Raw genomic sequence first — 18,129 nt, 5'->3', positions numbered from 1 at the left:
CGGTGAAAATAAGACGCGATTTCTAATATTTCGCGGGTGCCGAGACTGCCACACTTTCTCTGTACTCTGTACGGGTACCGAGACTCTGTACCCGTAAAAGCGGGTACAGAGTTCTATTCGGCAGCATAAATATGTCCTCACGAGGTGCCGATCGAGATTGAAAAGCGAATGTGTGAGTAGTTATTATTTAGTTATTTTTTTGCAATCGTGGATTCCCGTATTACGCTTCTTGGCTAGTGAAAACAAATGAGTAAAATACTTTATTGGCATCCATTGCTCTGCGCCTGTGCTTGAAAAGCGTGTGTTTATTGAATGTATTAAAACGGAAACTGAAAGTAAAAGCTAACGTTAGGTAACCTTGACTTCACCCCGCCAATCAACTTTTCACCTGATGGTCTTCCACAATCAATTACTGAGAAATGAGTCACTTTATCGAAACTAAGCCGTTACCATTGCAGCGGGCTTTGTTGTACAGAGTTTTGATAAATTAAATTTTGATTCAGGGTAGCTTTTTATTAGTCTGTGTTTGTATTGCCACTTGATTCGCTATGTTCACTCAAGAATACGCGTAGAAAAGCACATTACCTCTGTGAAAACACATATGTGTGAAAAATTTTCGTCGTCGTAATGCATCATGGTGGTTTCAATATGTGTGGCGACGATAACCTGCTCACCGATTCGCAACATGATCTCCTGAATAACCGATTTTCCTTTGGTCCAAATTGATTTTCACCTTCGATATTTCTCCTTTGGCGTATCGAATGCGCACCCGCTTCTTTCTCGAACGTCAATGCGACTCGGATTGCAATGATAGCACTTCGAAATTAAGAAATCGGAATCAACACTTACATTCATCTAGTGAATACGGATGTTATAAAAAAAAACCGCAAATAGAGCTCACATAGCCAGTACCTTCATCAACATGACGTGCTGTAGTACTGAATGATGTGTTACATGGTTTTATGCGTTATGTTGTAGATGCAGTGACGTAAGTCGCGGGGATAACATGATATGTGATGTTGCTTGAAAGACGTAATATGACTAGGGAAAGCAGATTTCGCAGAAAAAGAAGGAGCCCGCAGGGGGCATCTGTTAAAGCAGATGTTTGCGTGTACTGCGCGACACCACGGACCCCGAGCACCCACGCTTAGCCGTGCGTGGCATCGCCGTGTCTGGGGAAAAGGGGATCCTGGTGGTTGAGCCGATACCGAGTGTTTGGACCTTTAAGGCCCCTCGGCGGAGGCAACACACCACTTTGTCCCACGCTTCCCACAGACGGCACCTCCGGGCTGACCCACCCGGGGGAAATCGGCAGTCGCCTTTTCCTGTTCTCCCCATCCATCTTTCACTTTCCTATTTTCTTTCTTAGAACTGTCCTGTCCTCTCTTACCTTCTTCATTTCTTCCTACTTCCAGGCGGCGAGGGTTAACCTTGTGTGGCTAGCTACCCTGAGTTACGCCATATTGGGTTATAGTTACGGTGTACAGCTGGCGTGGGCAGGAATTGACAATTTCTGTCCCGTCCCCTCGTTGGGCTCCGTGGTGGGTGGCTGGCACTGCAGCCGAACAATACAATTTTTTATGGCATCTAAACTCCTTAACCCCGATCGTCCTCCTTCTAAAAGGGGGCGCACCGAGACCACCATGTTCTTCTCAAAGAACATAAACAACTTTCCTCGTTTCCACGTGGTCCACAGTGACCACGAGGAAATCACTGCACGACTAGTGTCCCCATTTGTTGTTTCTCGAACGTTGACTGAGGCCATTGGCCAGGGCTATAAGATAAAGAAACTTGGAAACGGTGACCTGCTACTAGAATTAATATACAATCATCAGTATCAGAAGCTAAGTGCAGTCGAATCATTTGGAGAAATAGCCCGCACCGATCACTAAACACTGCCCGAGGAGTAATCTCTAATGATGACCTTAGGTACGTGAGTGAACAAGAACTTCTTGAAGGCCTGAAGGAACAAAATGTTGCAGATGTTTACCGGATAAAGATCAGACGAGATAACAAAGAGATAGAAACAAAGCACATTGTACTCACCTTTGCTGCAAGCACTCTCCCAGAATCTGTCGAAGTGGGCTACACAAAGATAAAACTGAGGCCCTACATCCCTAACCCACGCCGTTGCTTCAAATGTCAGAAATATGACCATGGCTCTCAGAGTTGCCGTGGCCAACTCACATGTGCAAAATGTGCCTCGCACGAACACCCTACAGACAACTGCGAAGAACAGCCGCTTCTCTGCTCAAACTGTGAAGGTAACCACCCAGCTTATTCACGCTCATGTCCGTACTGGAAAAAAGAAAAAGAAATAATTACACTGAAAGTCACCGAAAATATATCTTACGGAGAGGCACGAAAGCGGCTTTCTCTTCCTCAAAAGCCACACTACTCCGTTGTGACGCAGCAGGGCGCGGCATCAAAGCGGTCGTCGGCACTTGCCCAGGAAGCACACAGTTCTTCCAGGGCAGCGCCACCTGCGCCCTCGGTGGAGTCAGCTAGCACTACTCCACCACCACCCGCAAAGCTGGCTGCGCGGACCCCCAGGTCAGCCGGCCCAAAAACCTCGACCCATGAGTCGAGGCCTAAAACTGACAATCCTGTGCTTTCTGCACAGTCGTCCACCGCATCTGAAGATGCGATGGACACAACTTCTTCACCCCAGCTGCCTAGGCGGCAAAGCTCACTGGAGCGAAAAAGAAGGGGAAAAGTCCCAATAACAGGTCCCAAGGATCTACAAACCTAAGTTTAAACTTGTCCCCTAAATAACTTTTAATTATGGCGCTCCTCATTTATTTGAACTGCCGAGGACTCTTTAAAAATTTAGATGATATATATGAAATTCTTGCGGACTATCAACCAAACATACTTTGTCTGCAAGAAACCCATTTAAAACCAGCAGACTCAAATTTCCTTAAGCAATATAATGTATTCAGGAACGACAGGCAAGGCAGCTCTCACTCCTCTGGTGGCGTTGCCATTGTAACACAAAAATCAATCCCCTCTCGAAACATCTCACTCAACACAGACTTAGAGGCAGTGGCAATCAGAAGCTTAGTTTATGGTAAAATAACAACGGTATGTTCCCTGTATATTGCTCCAACTTATAAGCTAAGTAGCGAAAGTTTTGAAAAATTGATTGATCAACTTCCGGAACCTTGGTTGCTGGTTGGAGACTTTAATGCTCACCACCCATTATGGGGATGTACAAGAACGGACTCCCGAGGTGTTCTAATCGAAAAATTCTTATTGTCCTCGGGATCATGCATACTAAACACGAAACAGCCAACTTACTACAATATAGCACATAACTCTTACACATCCATAGATCTAGCCATTGGCTCCTCGATGTTCCTGGCAGCTACAGAGTGGACTGTCATTAACAATCTATACGGAAGTGACCATTTTCCGATCTTAATAAAATATACTGGGAACGGAAATGAAACTGTGTCGAATCCCAGAAAATTCAAAGAAAATGCAGCCAGCTGGAAGATGTTCAGGGAACACTCATCACTGCCTTGTTCATCCATTAATGGTCTAGATGTAGATGAAACTCAGCGCTTGATCACACTGCACATTATAGAAGCTGCAGAAAAATGCATCCCACAAACGTCAAGTAAGCCACGAAACAAACGAAGACCCTGGTGGAATGCAGAATGTAAGACTGCTCGTGAAGCTCAGAACAAGGCATGGTCGAACTTGCGACGACACCCCACAGCTGAAAACTTAATTGCCTTTAAGCGAGCAAAGGCAAATGGCAGGCGTGTTCGACGCATCTCCAAGCGAGAAAGCTGGGCCTCGTTCCTTTCGTCTGTGAACTCTTATACTGACGCACACAAAGTCTACAACAGAATAAGAGCACTCAAAGGATATACCACTGTCGCAACACCTCTTGTCAGCACCAGTGGCGACGCACTAGAACATCAAGCAGACACACTAGGGAAACGCTTTGAATACATATTTAGCTCGGCACACTGTACAGATTCCTTTCTGCGGCACAAGGTGACCGAAGAGAGTAAACCTATACATGATAAGAGACCATGCACAGGAGGGTACAATAGCCCGTTCACACTACAGGAGCTGAAGAGTGCACTAGACACATGCAAGAACACAGCAGCTGGTGCTGACAGGATCACATATGCAATGCTCAGGCACCTCCATGTGGACACCCTCGAAACCCTACTCTGCCTGTATAATAAAATATGGGCCACAGGACGCTTTCCTCAAGCATGGAAGGAAGCAATCATTGTCCCGATATTAAAACCTGGCAAAGAACCCACACTTGCAGCGAGCTATCGGCCAATCGCCCTAACCAGTTGCTTATGCAAGCTTTTCGAAAAAATGGTAAACCGTCGTCTTGTTCACTTCCTAGAATACAATGGCATTCTTGACACAAACCAAGCTGGTTTTAGGGCTGGGCGATCAACAAACGATCAGCTCATTGCATTTGAGTCCTATGCAAGGGATGCTTTTGTACACAAACAACACTGTCTATCTGTCTTTTTTGATCTTGAAAAAGCATATGATACCGCATGGCGCTATGGTATCATCCGCGACCTCTTCTCTCTCGGTATCACAGGGAACATGTTGAACACGTTAAAAAGCTACTTGTCTGAACGAACCTTCAAAGTTCGTGCTGGCAATACATACTCGAAGCTGTTTATACAGGAAAATGGTGTCCCTCAAGGTGGTGTCCTTAGCTGCACGCTTTTTATTGTCAAAATGAACTCGCTAAAAGGCGTGCTGCAAGAACCATCTCTTATTCTTTATATGTCGATGACGTCCAGATAAGTTTCAAATCTTGCAACCTGGCCATCTGTGAACGCCAGATTCAACTAGGCGTCAACAAACTGGCTAGGTGGGCTGACAACAATGGGTTTAAGTTTAACTCTGCAAAGACCGTCTGCGTGCTTTTCACTAAGCAGCGTGGCATTAGACCTGAGCCCAACATTACACTGAGTGGTCAGAGCCTTGCAGTTCAAAAAGAACATAAATTTCTCGGTGTAGTTTTTGATGAAAAGCTTTCCTTCATATCACACATAAAACAGCTGAGATTAAAATGTCTGAAGGCAATGAACCTGCTAAAAATTCTGTCCCACCAGTCCTGGGGCACAGATCGTGACTGCCTCTTGAGCCTCCTGAATAGCGTAGTTTTGTCTCGTATTGACTATGGCTCAATGGTTTACGGGTCAGCATCACCTTCTGCCCTAAAAATGCTCGATCCAGTGCACCACCTTGGCCTTCGCCTTGCCACGGGTGCTTTTCGAACTAGCCCAATTGCTAGCCTCTATGTTGAGGCTAACCGATAGTCATTACAGCGAAGAAGACAATTTATTGCTGTAAGATATGCTACCAAAATATTGTCTCAACTGGACCATCCTTGTCGCCGGCCCCTGCTTGACACAGCTAACACAGAACTTTTCACAAGAAAACCGTCACTAACACCACCATACCCAATAAGACTAGCCACTCATATTGAATATCTGGACATCCCGGTTGGCAGCCTCCATACAACTTCCATAAAAGACTTCATCGCTCCGTGGGAAATGCACGCTGTTAATTGCGACCTAACATTCCTTCAAGTCGGAAAACATGCCCTTCCTATAGCCATACAACAGCACTTCATGTCTCTGCAGGCAAAATACATTTGTAATGAGTATTATACTGATGCTTCAAAGTCGACTCAAGTCTCATGTGCCGCACATGGACCACAATTTTCACTAACAAAAACACTGAACAGACATACAAGTATATTTACTGCAGAATCCCACGGTATCCTGTTAGCTGTGAGACACATTATAGAAAACAAAATACAGTCATCGGTCATCTACACAGACTCCCTTAGTGTTTTAACCTCCCTAACTTCATGGAAATGGCACAATAAGAACCCAGCCCTGAATACTCTATTTAACAAACTTATCACTGCCCATAAATTACAACTTAAAATTACACTTTGCTGGGTGCCAGGCCACCGTAGCATACCAGGTAACGAGGCGGCTGATAAGCTTGCTGTGTCAGCTGCCTGTCGAAATACTACAGACATCGACAAAATAATATACCAGGACCTCAAGCCACACATTAAAAACAAAATTCGACTACAGTGGCAAGAGGAATGGGACACAGCGACTGAAAATAAACTACACACTATAAAACCTATCATAGGCAGGTACACTACAGACAAAAGAGACAGATTCAAAGAAGTAGCCTTGTGCAGGCTGAGAATAGGACACACACATACTACACACTCATACCTTTTAACGAACTCTCCTGCACCACGCTGCTCGAGATGGGGTGGTCATCTTACAGTAATACATATTTTAATTGAATTTCCAACACTTGAAAAACAAAGGCGACATCATTTCCCCGAAATACACAAAAACATATACCGAAACATCCGTGCATATTTCTCGGCGATGACCCAATCTTCTCACCCGAAAGAGTTCTTAAATATTTTTCAAAGGTAGGCTTTTTATGTCAATTTTTTTATCAACGTGGGCTTCAACCCGTCCCTTACTTAGATAACTAGCGTTTTAACATTTACATTTCTTCTTTTAATATTTTACTCAGACCACTATACATCTCGGAACGTTTTAGGCTCTATACACCACTGTTTTTAGAGATCATACACTGCAAACGAACTTTTAGGCCCTATACACCATAGCTTTTAGCACATCATCAACATAATCGCCAAAGCTGTCACATCAACCGGAGATGGCATTTCACCTTGTGTTTGGCGCTCTTTGGCCATAGATGCCCTTGCGCCAAAAAAATCAGTTCATCATCAACATCATCAAAAAAAGGACGAGAATGCCTGACATGCTCTACATTTTGTGAGGGATTATTATTATTAATTTTGTTTGCGGCCATCAGAGGGCAAAAGGGGGCATACCCGAGGCAATCAATCAGCTCATGATGGGTGCGCGAAATACAGACCATCCGTCGGCTTAAACCACAAGTGTGACAAATGAGACGAAACACTACGAAACTTTTGTGGCACACTTTGCCTGCCCTAAGGACACTCTGTCAACGAATCTATTGATATGAGCTGATTGCTTGATTATGACGCCACAAAGAACGGACCTGTTCACGTCGCGTAAGTTGTCCAGCTTGCGTCGGTTAAGGTTTCGGCGCTTAACAGCGCAGATAAGCAAGACATGTGGATAAAGAAAAAAAAAAAACGCCGAAGCCGGGTTTTGTTATCCTCTCTAAACAAAACATTACGAAGAATGCTTCAATGAAGTTTGCTGCTGCTGATGATCGTGAATCACGTAACACTTCTTGTGACTCTGACGTGACGTCATCAAGTTTTGCAAATCATCCTGCATCACGTGACATTTCTTATCATGACTTAGGCGTGAGGTCATATGATTAGTATGAAGTTACATATAATTCACATCATGCTGCATGAACAAAGCTCTTCCATTATTTTTATACCTCATGACATCAAACGAGACTGGTCATGATTATACGGCTTATTATAACGTCATATATACTCTCAGCCATGAGGGTCTTTGGATGTATATTTTGTATACATAATATGAATAAATGAATATCTGAGTATTACGCTACATGACTTAGCACTACTATGCTATCCATGATATATGACTGATGAGACCACATACACTTTCGTAAGACGTCACGTGACCTTTTGGGACTTTGACTTCCGGTGCCACATTCTGCTGGCACCTACGGCGTCGAATTTAGCTTCTAGGGATCCATATAACGATTTCGCCTCAGGAAGTTAGCAAATCTAACTAGCAGCCGTAAGAGGTGAGCACCATGAACTTGGTTAGGAGATATTCAATTAGCAATAGCGACTGGCTGTTTACCCGGCTTTAAACCTTGATGCGATAAACGTCTACACGCCGTAAACATTTTATTGCCTAGCTAATATTTCTAGTACCCTAGCACAGAATTGACAACTTCGTTTTCTCTGAACTTATAATAGGCATCCCGATAAGAATTGTAATAAGTCCGATACCTTAGGCTCCGTAACTAGATAGCTTGATCATAACAATGGCCCGTCAGGCATCTCCGCTGTCCTGACTTGATATTCTGTAGTTAAGTCCGCACACACTTGAGTGCGCTTTGTACACTTATGAAAACTGTTAAAGAGAACACTTATACAGCGAACAAAAACCCTGCCTATATGTTTACCCGGCTTTAAACTGTATTTACGGGAAGTATAAAAAGGTGCTTGTTCTGACGGTTACTGTATTCTATGAGTGGTCCCTGCTTACATATTTTTGGCATGTATTCATCGACTTATGCCTCGCACCTTAATGTGCTCCCGCCATAATCGCAGGTGCGCTAAGGGAATGGAAATTTTCGAGAGATTCTCGCGCGCACTCAGACGATGAGCCATCCAAACGAGATGAATCAAAGGGCTGCCGCGCACCTGTTCGCGCACATACCATGAATACGCGTCCGCCGAAAGACACGCGTGCTCCCTCGTAAATCAACGAGGCTGGCAGGCCGCCTAGCTGCAACAGAATTGGCGGGGAAATCGCTAACTTATTGCGCTTTCCTCTCTGCTTGGTGATACAACGCGAATTGCGTGTTTCGCGAGGTTGCGCGACGGATGTGCGAGGGCTGCGTTGTAAAATGTGGTCAATCCTGTCACTCCCTCCGGAGAAAAAAAAAAAGAAAGAAATTAGCTCCTATTCATATGTGTGCTGGTGTCCTCGGTATAGTGCAAGGTTTTGAGAGAAAATAAGCACACACAAAAAAATGCGGCTGTCAACTGCCCTTCTTAGAGGGAACAGGTGTCATTTCCATTCTGTCGGAGTCAAGGTATACATACAGCTGTTTTCCGAGCAGCTTGCGCATGACAATTAAAAAAGGAATGCAGAAAATGAGTTCAATTTGTTTAGAATGACGAATGCCGCACGGTGACTAAGACATGAGCAACCCACTCCGTCATCCAGCACAGCAATAACGCTACTAGACTAAATCACGTTGTCTTCTGTGTTTCCGTGATAATTTCTCGTCGTTTCGGCGGCTGCAAAAGCTCAATGTTTGGGAGCACGATGCGGAAAACACAACAATGATGAAAATAGTTTTGGTATAAGCAAATAACGGGCATACTCGCCGTGAATATGAGACCAGGAACTAGCCGTGGGAGAATTGCTGCTAGACCGGAAGTCAATCGCATATTTACTGGTGCAATGCTCGGTACAAATTGCGCAGAAATGAACTCCCCATATAAAGAATTACTCCCTTTCTTTTTCTTCTTCTTTTCCTCTTTTTCTTCTTTCTCTTCTTTTTTTTTTCTTCTGTGCATATTACACATACCCACAGTGAGGAATAGGCCAGAGTTCATTGGAGTTGTAGGCATAGAATTCATGATGTCGATTTAGACTATGATGACGATTATGATGAGGATTAATTATTGCACCTTTCCTCTTCTTCTTACGGAGGAACCACAATTGCGGCTTTTTTCGCTTTCATCAACTACACGTTCACCTCATTCTCTGCGTACGCCGTCACGGAGACAAGGTACTTCCTTGTGAAGACATAGGGACATTTTATTACTGTCCACGTGAGCTTGAATTAGTGTGATAGTGCGTTGATTTCTGCTGGCCACGAGTTAAATACGGCCCGTCATATTCTGCTGCGCAATGTCAAGGATGCATGTTTACAATTAGGAAAAAAAAAAAAGCCAAAATGTAAGCGTCCGCACAAGTTTAGAAGCCTCTCAAGTAGGTAGATAGACAAACTTCGCATGCTTTCAATACACTAAGGGATTTTCGCTGATCTTCACGAGCCTCTTAATTAATTTAATATTTTTGTACGATTAGTGCAGTGGTTGACACCTGAAAATGACGCGCAGTGGAGGCATGGATGTCAATCGCATCGCTGCAGCAAGTGGAGAAAGAGGTTCGATTAAGGCGAGTGGCGGTTTCGCCGCGCCGTGTACTAGAAAACCTATTGGGATCCTCGAGGGTTCTCGCGCTTTCGAATCTATAAGTTACGTGCACCTGCTTCGTTAAGTCGTGCTGAAATCTACAGAAAGAACGCTGGGTCAGCACGGCACGTGTCTGCGATAAAAAAAAGGCTTATTATTCGGGTCCAAATTAGCTGACGGTGGTAGTTTATAACTCTCCAATACAACTGCTCTTCGGGTGCGGACAGAAAGGAGCACGGCAACACGGGAGGATGACCGAAATGCCTTGCCATGGCGTTATATATATATATATATATATATATATATATATATATATATATATATATATATATATATATATATATATTGTTACGGGCGAAGAGGAAGAAGCAGTCAATGGAGTGGGCAGGCGCGTTCGCGCTAGGTCCGCCATCATTCATTAAACGACCATTGCCATCGGTCATGTTCTGTCTCCTTTATTCATCGGCTTGCCGCCCCGTAACATGTGGCGGAGGTGCGGGGTGCATCATCATCACTCGCCATCCTGGCCCGGAGCTTCGGCGCCCTGTGTCATCTTGCGCCGTCGGCAACGGGTTCCTGGGACGACGCATCACCTGGCTGTTCCCCAGGCTGCCAGACCCGACGCCACATCGCCGTTCTCCACCCCCGCCCAGACCGCCGCCCTGACCAAATTAAAGACGTGAAGAAACACAAGTAGCCCAACTTTAAGATCCCACCGACCCGAGACGCCACGAACACGCGCAAGGACACATCACAAGACACTGCGCATGAAAGACCTGACCGAAGGATCGGACCGACCCGAGACGCCCACCAGACGAACCCACCCACCCGATACAACACTACACGTGAAGACATCGCCCCCGCCTGTGCCGTTTGATGCGTGGCTAGCACCCAGCCATCAAATCCTGGCGACCGGCTCAACGAAAGCTTCCTGGGCCAGGCTTCATTGGTCATCATTGCGGCAAGCCAATACCTTCGTTCTCTTCTTTCTTCCCCGCTCCGCACAAGATCACCGTCATGTCTTAAATCTGATCAACTTTGACTTCGTCCACCGATCGGGACGATCGCTCGGTGGCCCCGGGTAGTGTTACGGGCGAAGAGGAAGAAGCAGGCAATGGCGTGGGCAGGCGCGCTCGCGCTAAGTCCGCCATCTTTCATTAAACGTCATCTCGCCGTCGGTCATGTTCTGTGTCCTTTCTTCATCGGCTTGCCGCTCCGCAACGTTATATATATGTATATATATATATATATATATATATATATATATATATATATATATATATATATATATATATATATATATATATATATATATATACCATCAGCTACCATCCGTGCTCCATCTATGCATTCATTTTGTTTCTCTGGGTAATTCGGCGCGTACTTCAGAGTGCAGATTTAGACAGCATTTCCTTCTATTCTGCGGTTCATGCCGCTTTCTACACTTTGTTCAAGCCGCAACGAGCTAATTGCCTAAAGAGAGATTTAAAAACACTGATAGATAAACCATGATAAGCTCACTTCATACTATCTAGTGACCTTCTACTGCGCCCTCTACAGAACCTGATAACTTCCTCTTCTCTCTCTCTCTCTGTCCTTGGTATTTGCAGCGCCAGGGTGGCTAAGCGGGCATGAAAACCCCAAATCTCTGCCATTAACCTGTAAAGAATATTTGGACAGCGTAAACACCGAAAGACCTGAGACATGTACGCTCAGCGTGGGTTCACTAACCTCGTAGGATAGTGCCGCAAACCTTCGGGGCTTTGGAGGCGTGTTATATATACCAGAATTTCCCGTGTACAATCAATGTACTGTTCAATTGCGAGTGAAAATATATAGCTCACGTGAAGGATCACAGGATCACCGGAATGACAACGCATGGCGCTGCGGTTGACGGCTGATAACGAGAGTACCGCTGCATATTTATCGTTTTTCAGTATATCAGAGAACTGTCGCAGTTCAACGAAATTTGTTTGATTACATAGAAGTAACATAAAAGAAGCCATGGCTTCTCATGACGACCGAACCAAAAATTAATATCACATTCACAGTCAAGTAAGACGCCGGACTTCGATGCTCACTCGAGCGGTTGCATGATTGATAAAGGTTACTTCCTGCCATCTCCCTCCCTCCTCCACCCCTTGCGCTCCAAAAGTGGTAACGGGACGATAGGCAGGTCTGCTAAGCACCGCGGTGCGAGATATCACAGCTGTGGTCGCTAGTCACTTGTGCTAATATTTTTACTCGCGACTTTACATAGATTAATTTTTACGGCTGGCTGTTTTACAATACTTTGTTTTTAATTGCCCGCAGTAACACGTGAACTTATCAGCACGATTTTATTCCGTGTCTTATTGATAGCTTCACTGCAGTGCTTCTGTTGCCGTAGCGGGATCGAGGTGAGCCACAGCAGTGCTCAAATTTTAAGAACAACAAACTATCCAAAGTGTACTAGTGGAGTTCTGGAAAGCGGTCTCACTGAACCCGCTATACATCCGTGGTGTGGGAGGAGTCTATGGACTCCAATATGCTACATGTACGCCGGTGCGTCGCAGGGCGGTACGGGTAGGGCAATTTATTTTACACAGCTCAAACTAACAAATGCACGCCGCTGCGAGTTGGCAATTTTTTTTTCTTCTTTTCATTGTCTACTCTAACTTATGTATGTACACACAAAGTCAATTGTTGCGCTAATGCTGGTTTGGGAACATGCGCTCCCGATAGAGTAATAACCAACATAAGACAAGCCGGCAAGCCTCTAAATGACAATGAAAGTAAAGTAAATATAACACTATTTTTTTTATTTCCATGAAGATGATGGAGACGATGGAAAAGGCTGTGGGCAAAAGTCTTCCCAAAGTCAGCAGCTCGACGAAGGCGATAGCCCCCTCAACAAGGCGACAGTAGCAAAGCAGGACAATATAGAAGCGGAAAGATTTCGTGGCATCACAATTTAGCGGTCCATAGAATGGAAAGTGTTGGTAGAATCGAACAGCCGCGAAGAAAAAAATACTAAATATTAGAATAAATACTGAACATAAACTGCAGTACACTAAATCCAGCAGTACGTATACGCATAACATGAATACAGAGGCGAAAGAAATCATTAAGCACTTTTGGGAGCATAGGGAATGAAGACTTTTTCGCGTCTCTAAATTTAGGCAGGCCGTCTCAGCAACCTTTTCTTTCTTTCTTTTTTTTTTCTTTTTTTTTATTTGACAGCTCGGGCCACAGAAAATACAATGTGCTATTCGTTTATCTAGTCATTTACTTACAACATACTGCTCGCCTCCTCTGGAGGATTTTGCAGGACAGGGACAAGTTATGTGCGCACAAATATACATGTTTTCAAAACATACTATACATTTTTATGGCTGCATACGATGCAGTAAAACATAGTTTTAGCGAGAATTCACCTTTGATGAATATCTAGCACATGAAGGCTGTACACTAAGTAATACAGTACGTAGGCATTTCCATTGCGTAAGTCTGTTGCTCTCTTGGGGAAAGCGAATAATCTCGTTTTGCGCCTGGGCCCTTAACGTTATCCCACTTCGCTGATAAGCGCTGCTTCCGGAATTGAGCAAATCGGGCCCAAACTGGTTTTCGAAGCGGCTTTGCCGCGCGGGAGAACAATGGAAAGAGTCCACCTTCGCTCATATACGTTTATCCCAAATGAAACCCAAAGCCATAACTTTCTAACAACGTTTCATTATTATTACAACATGGTACATTTAATGTACACAGACAGGTAAAAAGCTCAGTTGATGCTTGCTAAACGCACAAAAAATTTGCTGGAACACAATGGATCTGTTCTCAGGGCACCGTCAGGTTAGAAACCTTGAGCGAAAACGAGCAGCAAATATGTACAGCAAGACACAAACAGGCGGAAAGGAGATAAGACGTCTTAGTCCCCAGATCGTTAACAAAGTTCCCCCACGCATAAATGTCAGGTATTTCTCAGCTCGAATGATTGCTTATCCTGTTTCTGTACAGAGCGATAAATATCGAGGCGTACTGAGACGCGCATTGCGCTTTCTGTGTGTGTCGACCCCAAGTCGTTTGTTTAGGTCTTGTCTGCGTTACGAACCAGCGAACACAACTGTTCTCACTCGCGATAAAGTCCTGCACTCCTGTCAGCAGTAACGACCAACAGTACTAATGCAGGAACGCATTTGCTGATTTGAGATAACAAGTGTGATTCGAAACCTCATTTTCCTGACAACAGCAGTCGTAGAAGACCATTCTACGAGTCTGCTTGCTTTGCTGTCCTCCGTCTAGTACTACTTGCTAATTTCATCTTTTCTGTTTAGCCTAATCTTTCCAGGGAAACCAGATGTTCAATTTCTATTTACTTCTTCTGGTAGCTTACTTACACCACTCGGCTTACTCTCTCTCTCTCTCTCTCTACGTGCACCGGGCTTCTTGCTTAATTTTTTCATCTTTTCATATTCCAACAATCTGTGTTCGGTAGTTTTGGTTTAGGTTGGATACTTTTCTTTCCTCCCATAATCAGCGACATAAAGGCTACTCAGGAGCTACCCTGTGCAGCCTTTTGGGATCTCTTTCTGCATTTATCAAATATTTGTAAACAGTCATTGCTTATTCGATAAACTGATTCTGATACTGTCAGCACCACGCACCATTGGTGGTCAGAAAATTTCGGACACCATGAACGACCGCCTCTTTCCCCAGCACTTCTCTAATAAAATACCATGAACCTCACGTCTCCCTTTCCCTTGTGTACTACGTTTTCCACTTCATGTTAACAGTCTCCTTTGGTGTTCACATTTCAAAGAGAATCTACCCTTCTACATAGTAATGCGTGTATGAAGGCTGCGCTATACAACCCTTCATATACAGTCAATACATATTAGGACAGGCATGCTTTGCATTTCACCCGAAGTTTTCCTTTCTTTTTCTGACGAAGCTAAAACGCAGGCACAGAAAGCTTTGCTACAGTCAAATTAGCCAATACATTTTTGGGACTCGTTGCTTCAAAAGAGTATTACATGGTGAAGTGCAGCTCCCAAGTTCAGTGCTCATTCTTGGGAAGCTCTCGCGTGGGTACGACGCTGGAAAATGCTGTGCATTCTAGACGCTTATCGTACAACGGCCGTATTCGCGATTTCTCAAATGTTGCTTTTGTTCGTTGATCATGGTGTCAGGTCTGGCCGGCCCGCCCGAGAAAAATATACCTCGGCCCGTGCCCGGCCCGAGCCTGAGCGAAAGGGCTTCCGACCGGCTCGAGCCCAGCCCGCGTGCCGGGCCGGGTACGGGCTTTCTGGCCAGCCCGAGCCCATGCACAGCTATACTTCGGGCATGTGGTGCTTCCGATGTCTTCTTCAGATTCCCATAGGCATGTTACCGATCGGGTAAGGGCCGCCCCAGCTCTTAGCCTTCTAAGGGAAACCTCCTCCAATCTCGTTAAGTTATGAGGGAGGGGAAAGTACACGGGACAATGAGGGCACGTGTACTTTTCCTTAAAGAGGATGTTAAGATGGGAATAGCGGAGCGGGCATCAAAAGGGAGCCTGATGGGAAAAAAAAAAGAAAAGCAAGTTTAACGCTGTGCTCACAGCCAGCTGTTCGCCGACAGCTTACGTAGAGCCATCGAGGACCATATGAGGGCTTTGCCCTTGGATTGGTGCTATTGACAACGGCATAACCAAGCTGCCTCTAGTCTCAGCTGGTTTGCTTGCTGATTAACAAAAGAAATTAAAACTGCGTGGGCGTTAAATTCTTTTAACATTTGAGGCGTAGACGCCGCGAAGTGTTTAGACCTCCCTGTCGCTGATCCTGGCCGCGGCAGTATTTATGTGCAGAGGCGGCCCTCCGACGAGACAACCGCTGCGCGTTGATTTATACGAACGGTCACTGAAGTAAAAGCCCTCAGGGGTGACGTCTTTTGCGTTCTGTGCTTAACGTGACGCCATGCAATACATGCAACTGGTTGTGTTATATTTGCTAAAAAAAAAACTTCAACCATCGATAAAGAATGCAATTTTTTAAAACTGTGTTCTTCTACAAACTAATCAACTTCATTCCTAAGCTAGAATTGAAAGTGTCAGCGGTTTGTGAGGAGATTGTGAAAGAAGGAGGTGTGATAATAGTGTGTACTTGGCAGATTGCCCGAACCCTCTCGCCGTGATAGAAGCGATGGATAGGGCAATCGGTAGTGTGCCACGATTACCGGCTTCTGTTGTCCGGAGCTCCGCGTCTGGGAAGTGTGGATGGCGCGTAGTCTTCTATAAATGACCAAGTCTCAACGGTCACTCCTGCGGCGGAGCCGAATGTAAACATTCCGTAATATTGATTAGATGAGACATCACGTGCTTTTTATTCAGCCACCAACAGATAACGCCCTAGACGCTGGAAATGTTGCGAGACGGTACCGTATCTTCAAGAGGTGATAGAAAGGCAACATCCTAACTTGCCGCTGTTTGTTTCTTTTTGCTTTGTGCGTATCGGCAGATGTCGAAGGAGCACACACACTACGCACCTCTGAGAGTCAGGCCGACTGCGTCGAGAAATCACGAGCAAAACCAAGGCTTTCGCAACCCTGGGGCTAGTTGCCGGCCTTTTCTCTTCTCTTGTCTTTCCTCACGTGACCAGTGACAGCGAAAAGGACAAGCGACCTTTGCCGCCGCCCAGTACTGCAGTACGCAGGTCAAACGATGTACTGAAAACGTATTCACAGCAAACTTTAAAATTCATTAGTGGCAACAAGAGACAAAATGTTGGTATATTGTCCACAAATTCTATCCTGGCCCCGCCGTGATAGTGCAGTAACTAGGGAGCTCGACGGCTGTGCCCAAGAATGAGGGATCGAATCCCGGCCGCCGTGGATGCTTGTCAATGGGGGCGAAAAGCAAGGCGCCGGTGGGCTGTGCGATGTCAGTGCAAGTAAAAGAACCCCAGGTGGTCGAAATTTCCGGAGCCTTCCACTATGGCGCCTCTCATAAGTCGCTATGGGACGTTAAACTCGATAACCCAAAACCGTAAACCAAACCGAATCTTATCCTGATATTGCATCGCCGACGGAGTAAGCGCACCTGTCTAGAGGTTTAATATGAGTGTGATGAGGAGACTAGAAAATAACACGCCGTTTCATTCGGCCGCTTAGTGAGTAATGCAAGCGACTCAGAATAGTGAGTTGACGGAGGGCAATGGTCCTTTTCCTGCGCTGCGCCCGTCGCACCTTCGGAGAAAACACATGGGCAGAAGTGGACTCACTACAAATGCGTTAATACCTTAAGAGCATTGTTAGCAACAATTCTGTTTGATATACAATCAGTCTGGTTCACTTTAGGATGAAAACGAAGAACAAAAAACATCCATGCTCGCTGTGTTCGAAGACGCGCACCTCTCTTTCTGAGTGGAGGGGAGAGGGGGCTTCCTGAGGGGACAGGTCTTCAACGCAGTCAGGAAGCCACGGAGTCAAGCGGCGTTGGTCCGCCGCTGACATGGCAATCGTAAGCGCGGGGCAACGTTATCAGCGCCGCTGATCGTTTAATGGCCCCGAGTTGTACCAAAGGGCCGTATATAAGGGCGTCCAGTGATCCCCGGCGCCCCGTTAGAGTGGTGGTGGAGCTCCTCCCAGTTTCCATTTTTCTTCACTTGTCTTCGAAAACTTGCGCACCGCCAAGCTATGAATGCCGCTGAGAAGAACGTGCTCTGCTCTGCAGACGCCGATGTCACCGAGGCACTTCTCAATGGATCACTCCTCAAAGACAAGGGCCGTGAACAACGCCAAGATGTGAGTTTAACGTGGCGCTAAATTGGCTGTTTATAGCGCTTGTAGATGCTGTTTTTATTACGTCTCATTCAGGTGTTTTCATTGATTTTGTTTTTTGTTTTCGTAAGAAAGTGAATATCAAAGCAAATGTCACGTGACCATGGTAATATAGGAGAACATCTCGAGCACAGTTAGCTTCCTTCTCGCGCAATCAATAGGGTGCTCCGACTCTGAAACTAATGTCCAATGCCAACATGTAGGTCGCATGCTGTCATACTGTTGTGAAGATTGGAAGTTGGCGTATCAAGCACGAGGTTCCGATTTAGGATAATGCTGCAATTGTTCCAGGCCGGTCTTGTTGGCGTTCTTTTCAAACTCGGGCACTTTTTTATTTTTATTTCTTTTGAGAGAGATACGCGGGGCAAGACTTCGAATTCGCTTTATGTATAAATACTTTTATTAAGAGTGAGAAAAAATTA

The 18,129-nt window shown here is 45.3% G+C and overlaps 1 protein-coding gene across 2 annotated transcripts in view; it reads left to right on the top strand.

Moving 5' to 3' along the window:
• Positions 1 to 18,129, top strand: part of LOC146196971 (cationic amino acid transporter 4-like) — a 115,239-nt gene that overhangs the window by 526 nt on the left and 96,584 nt on the right. The window contains exon 1 of one of the 2 annotated variants that reach the window (XM_084598684.1): positions 17,497 to 17,671. The exons of the other annotated variant lie outside the window; for it this stretch is intronic. Within the exon in view, the coding sequence (XP_084454810.1) occupies positions 17,564 to 17,671 (108 nt within the window). The 5' untranslated portion in view covers positions 17,497 to 17,563. Of the gene's footprint in view, positions 1 to 17,496; positions 17,672 to 18,129 lie in introns of those variants that run through there. 2 annotated transcript variants of the gene reach the window in all.

The sequence above is a fragment of the Amblyomma maculatum genome, chromosome 3 (assembly GCF_055883805.1).
Source record: "Amblyomma maculatum isolate TAMU_Amacu chromosome 3, ASM5588380v1, whole genome shotgun sequence".
Taxonomy (NCBI): domain Eukaryota; kingdom Metazoa; phylum Arthropoda; class Arachnida; order Ixodida; family Ixodidae; genus Amblyomma; species Amblyomma maculatum.
The sequence above is the reverse complement of the archived record's forward strand: the minus strand, read 5'-3'. Positions and strand labels throughout refer to the sequence as shown.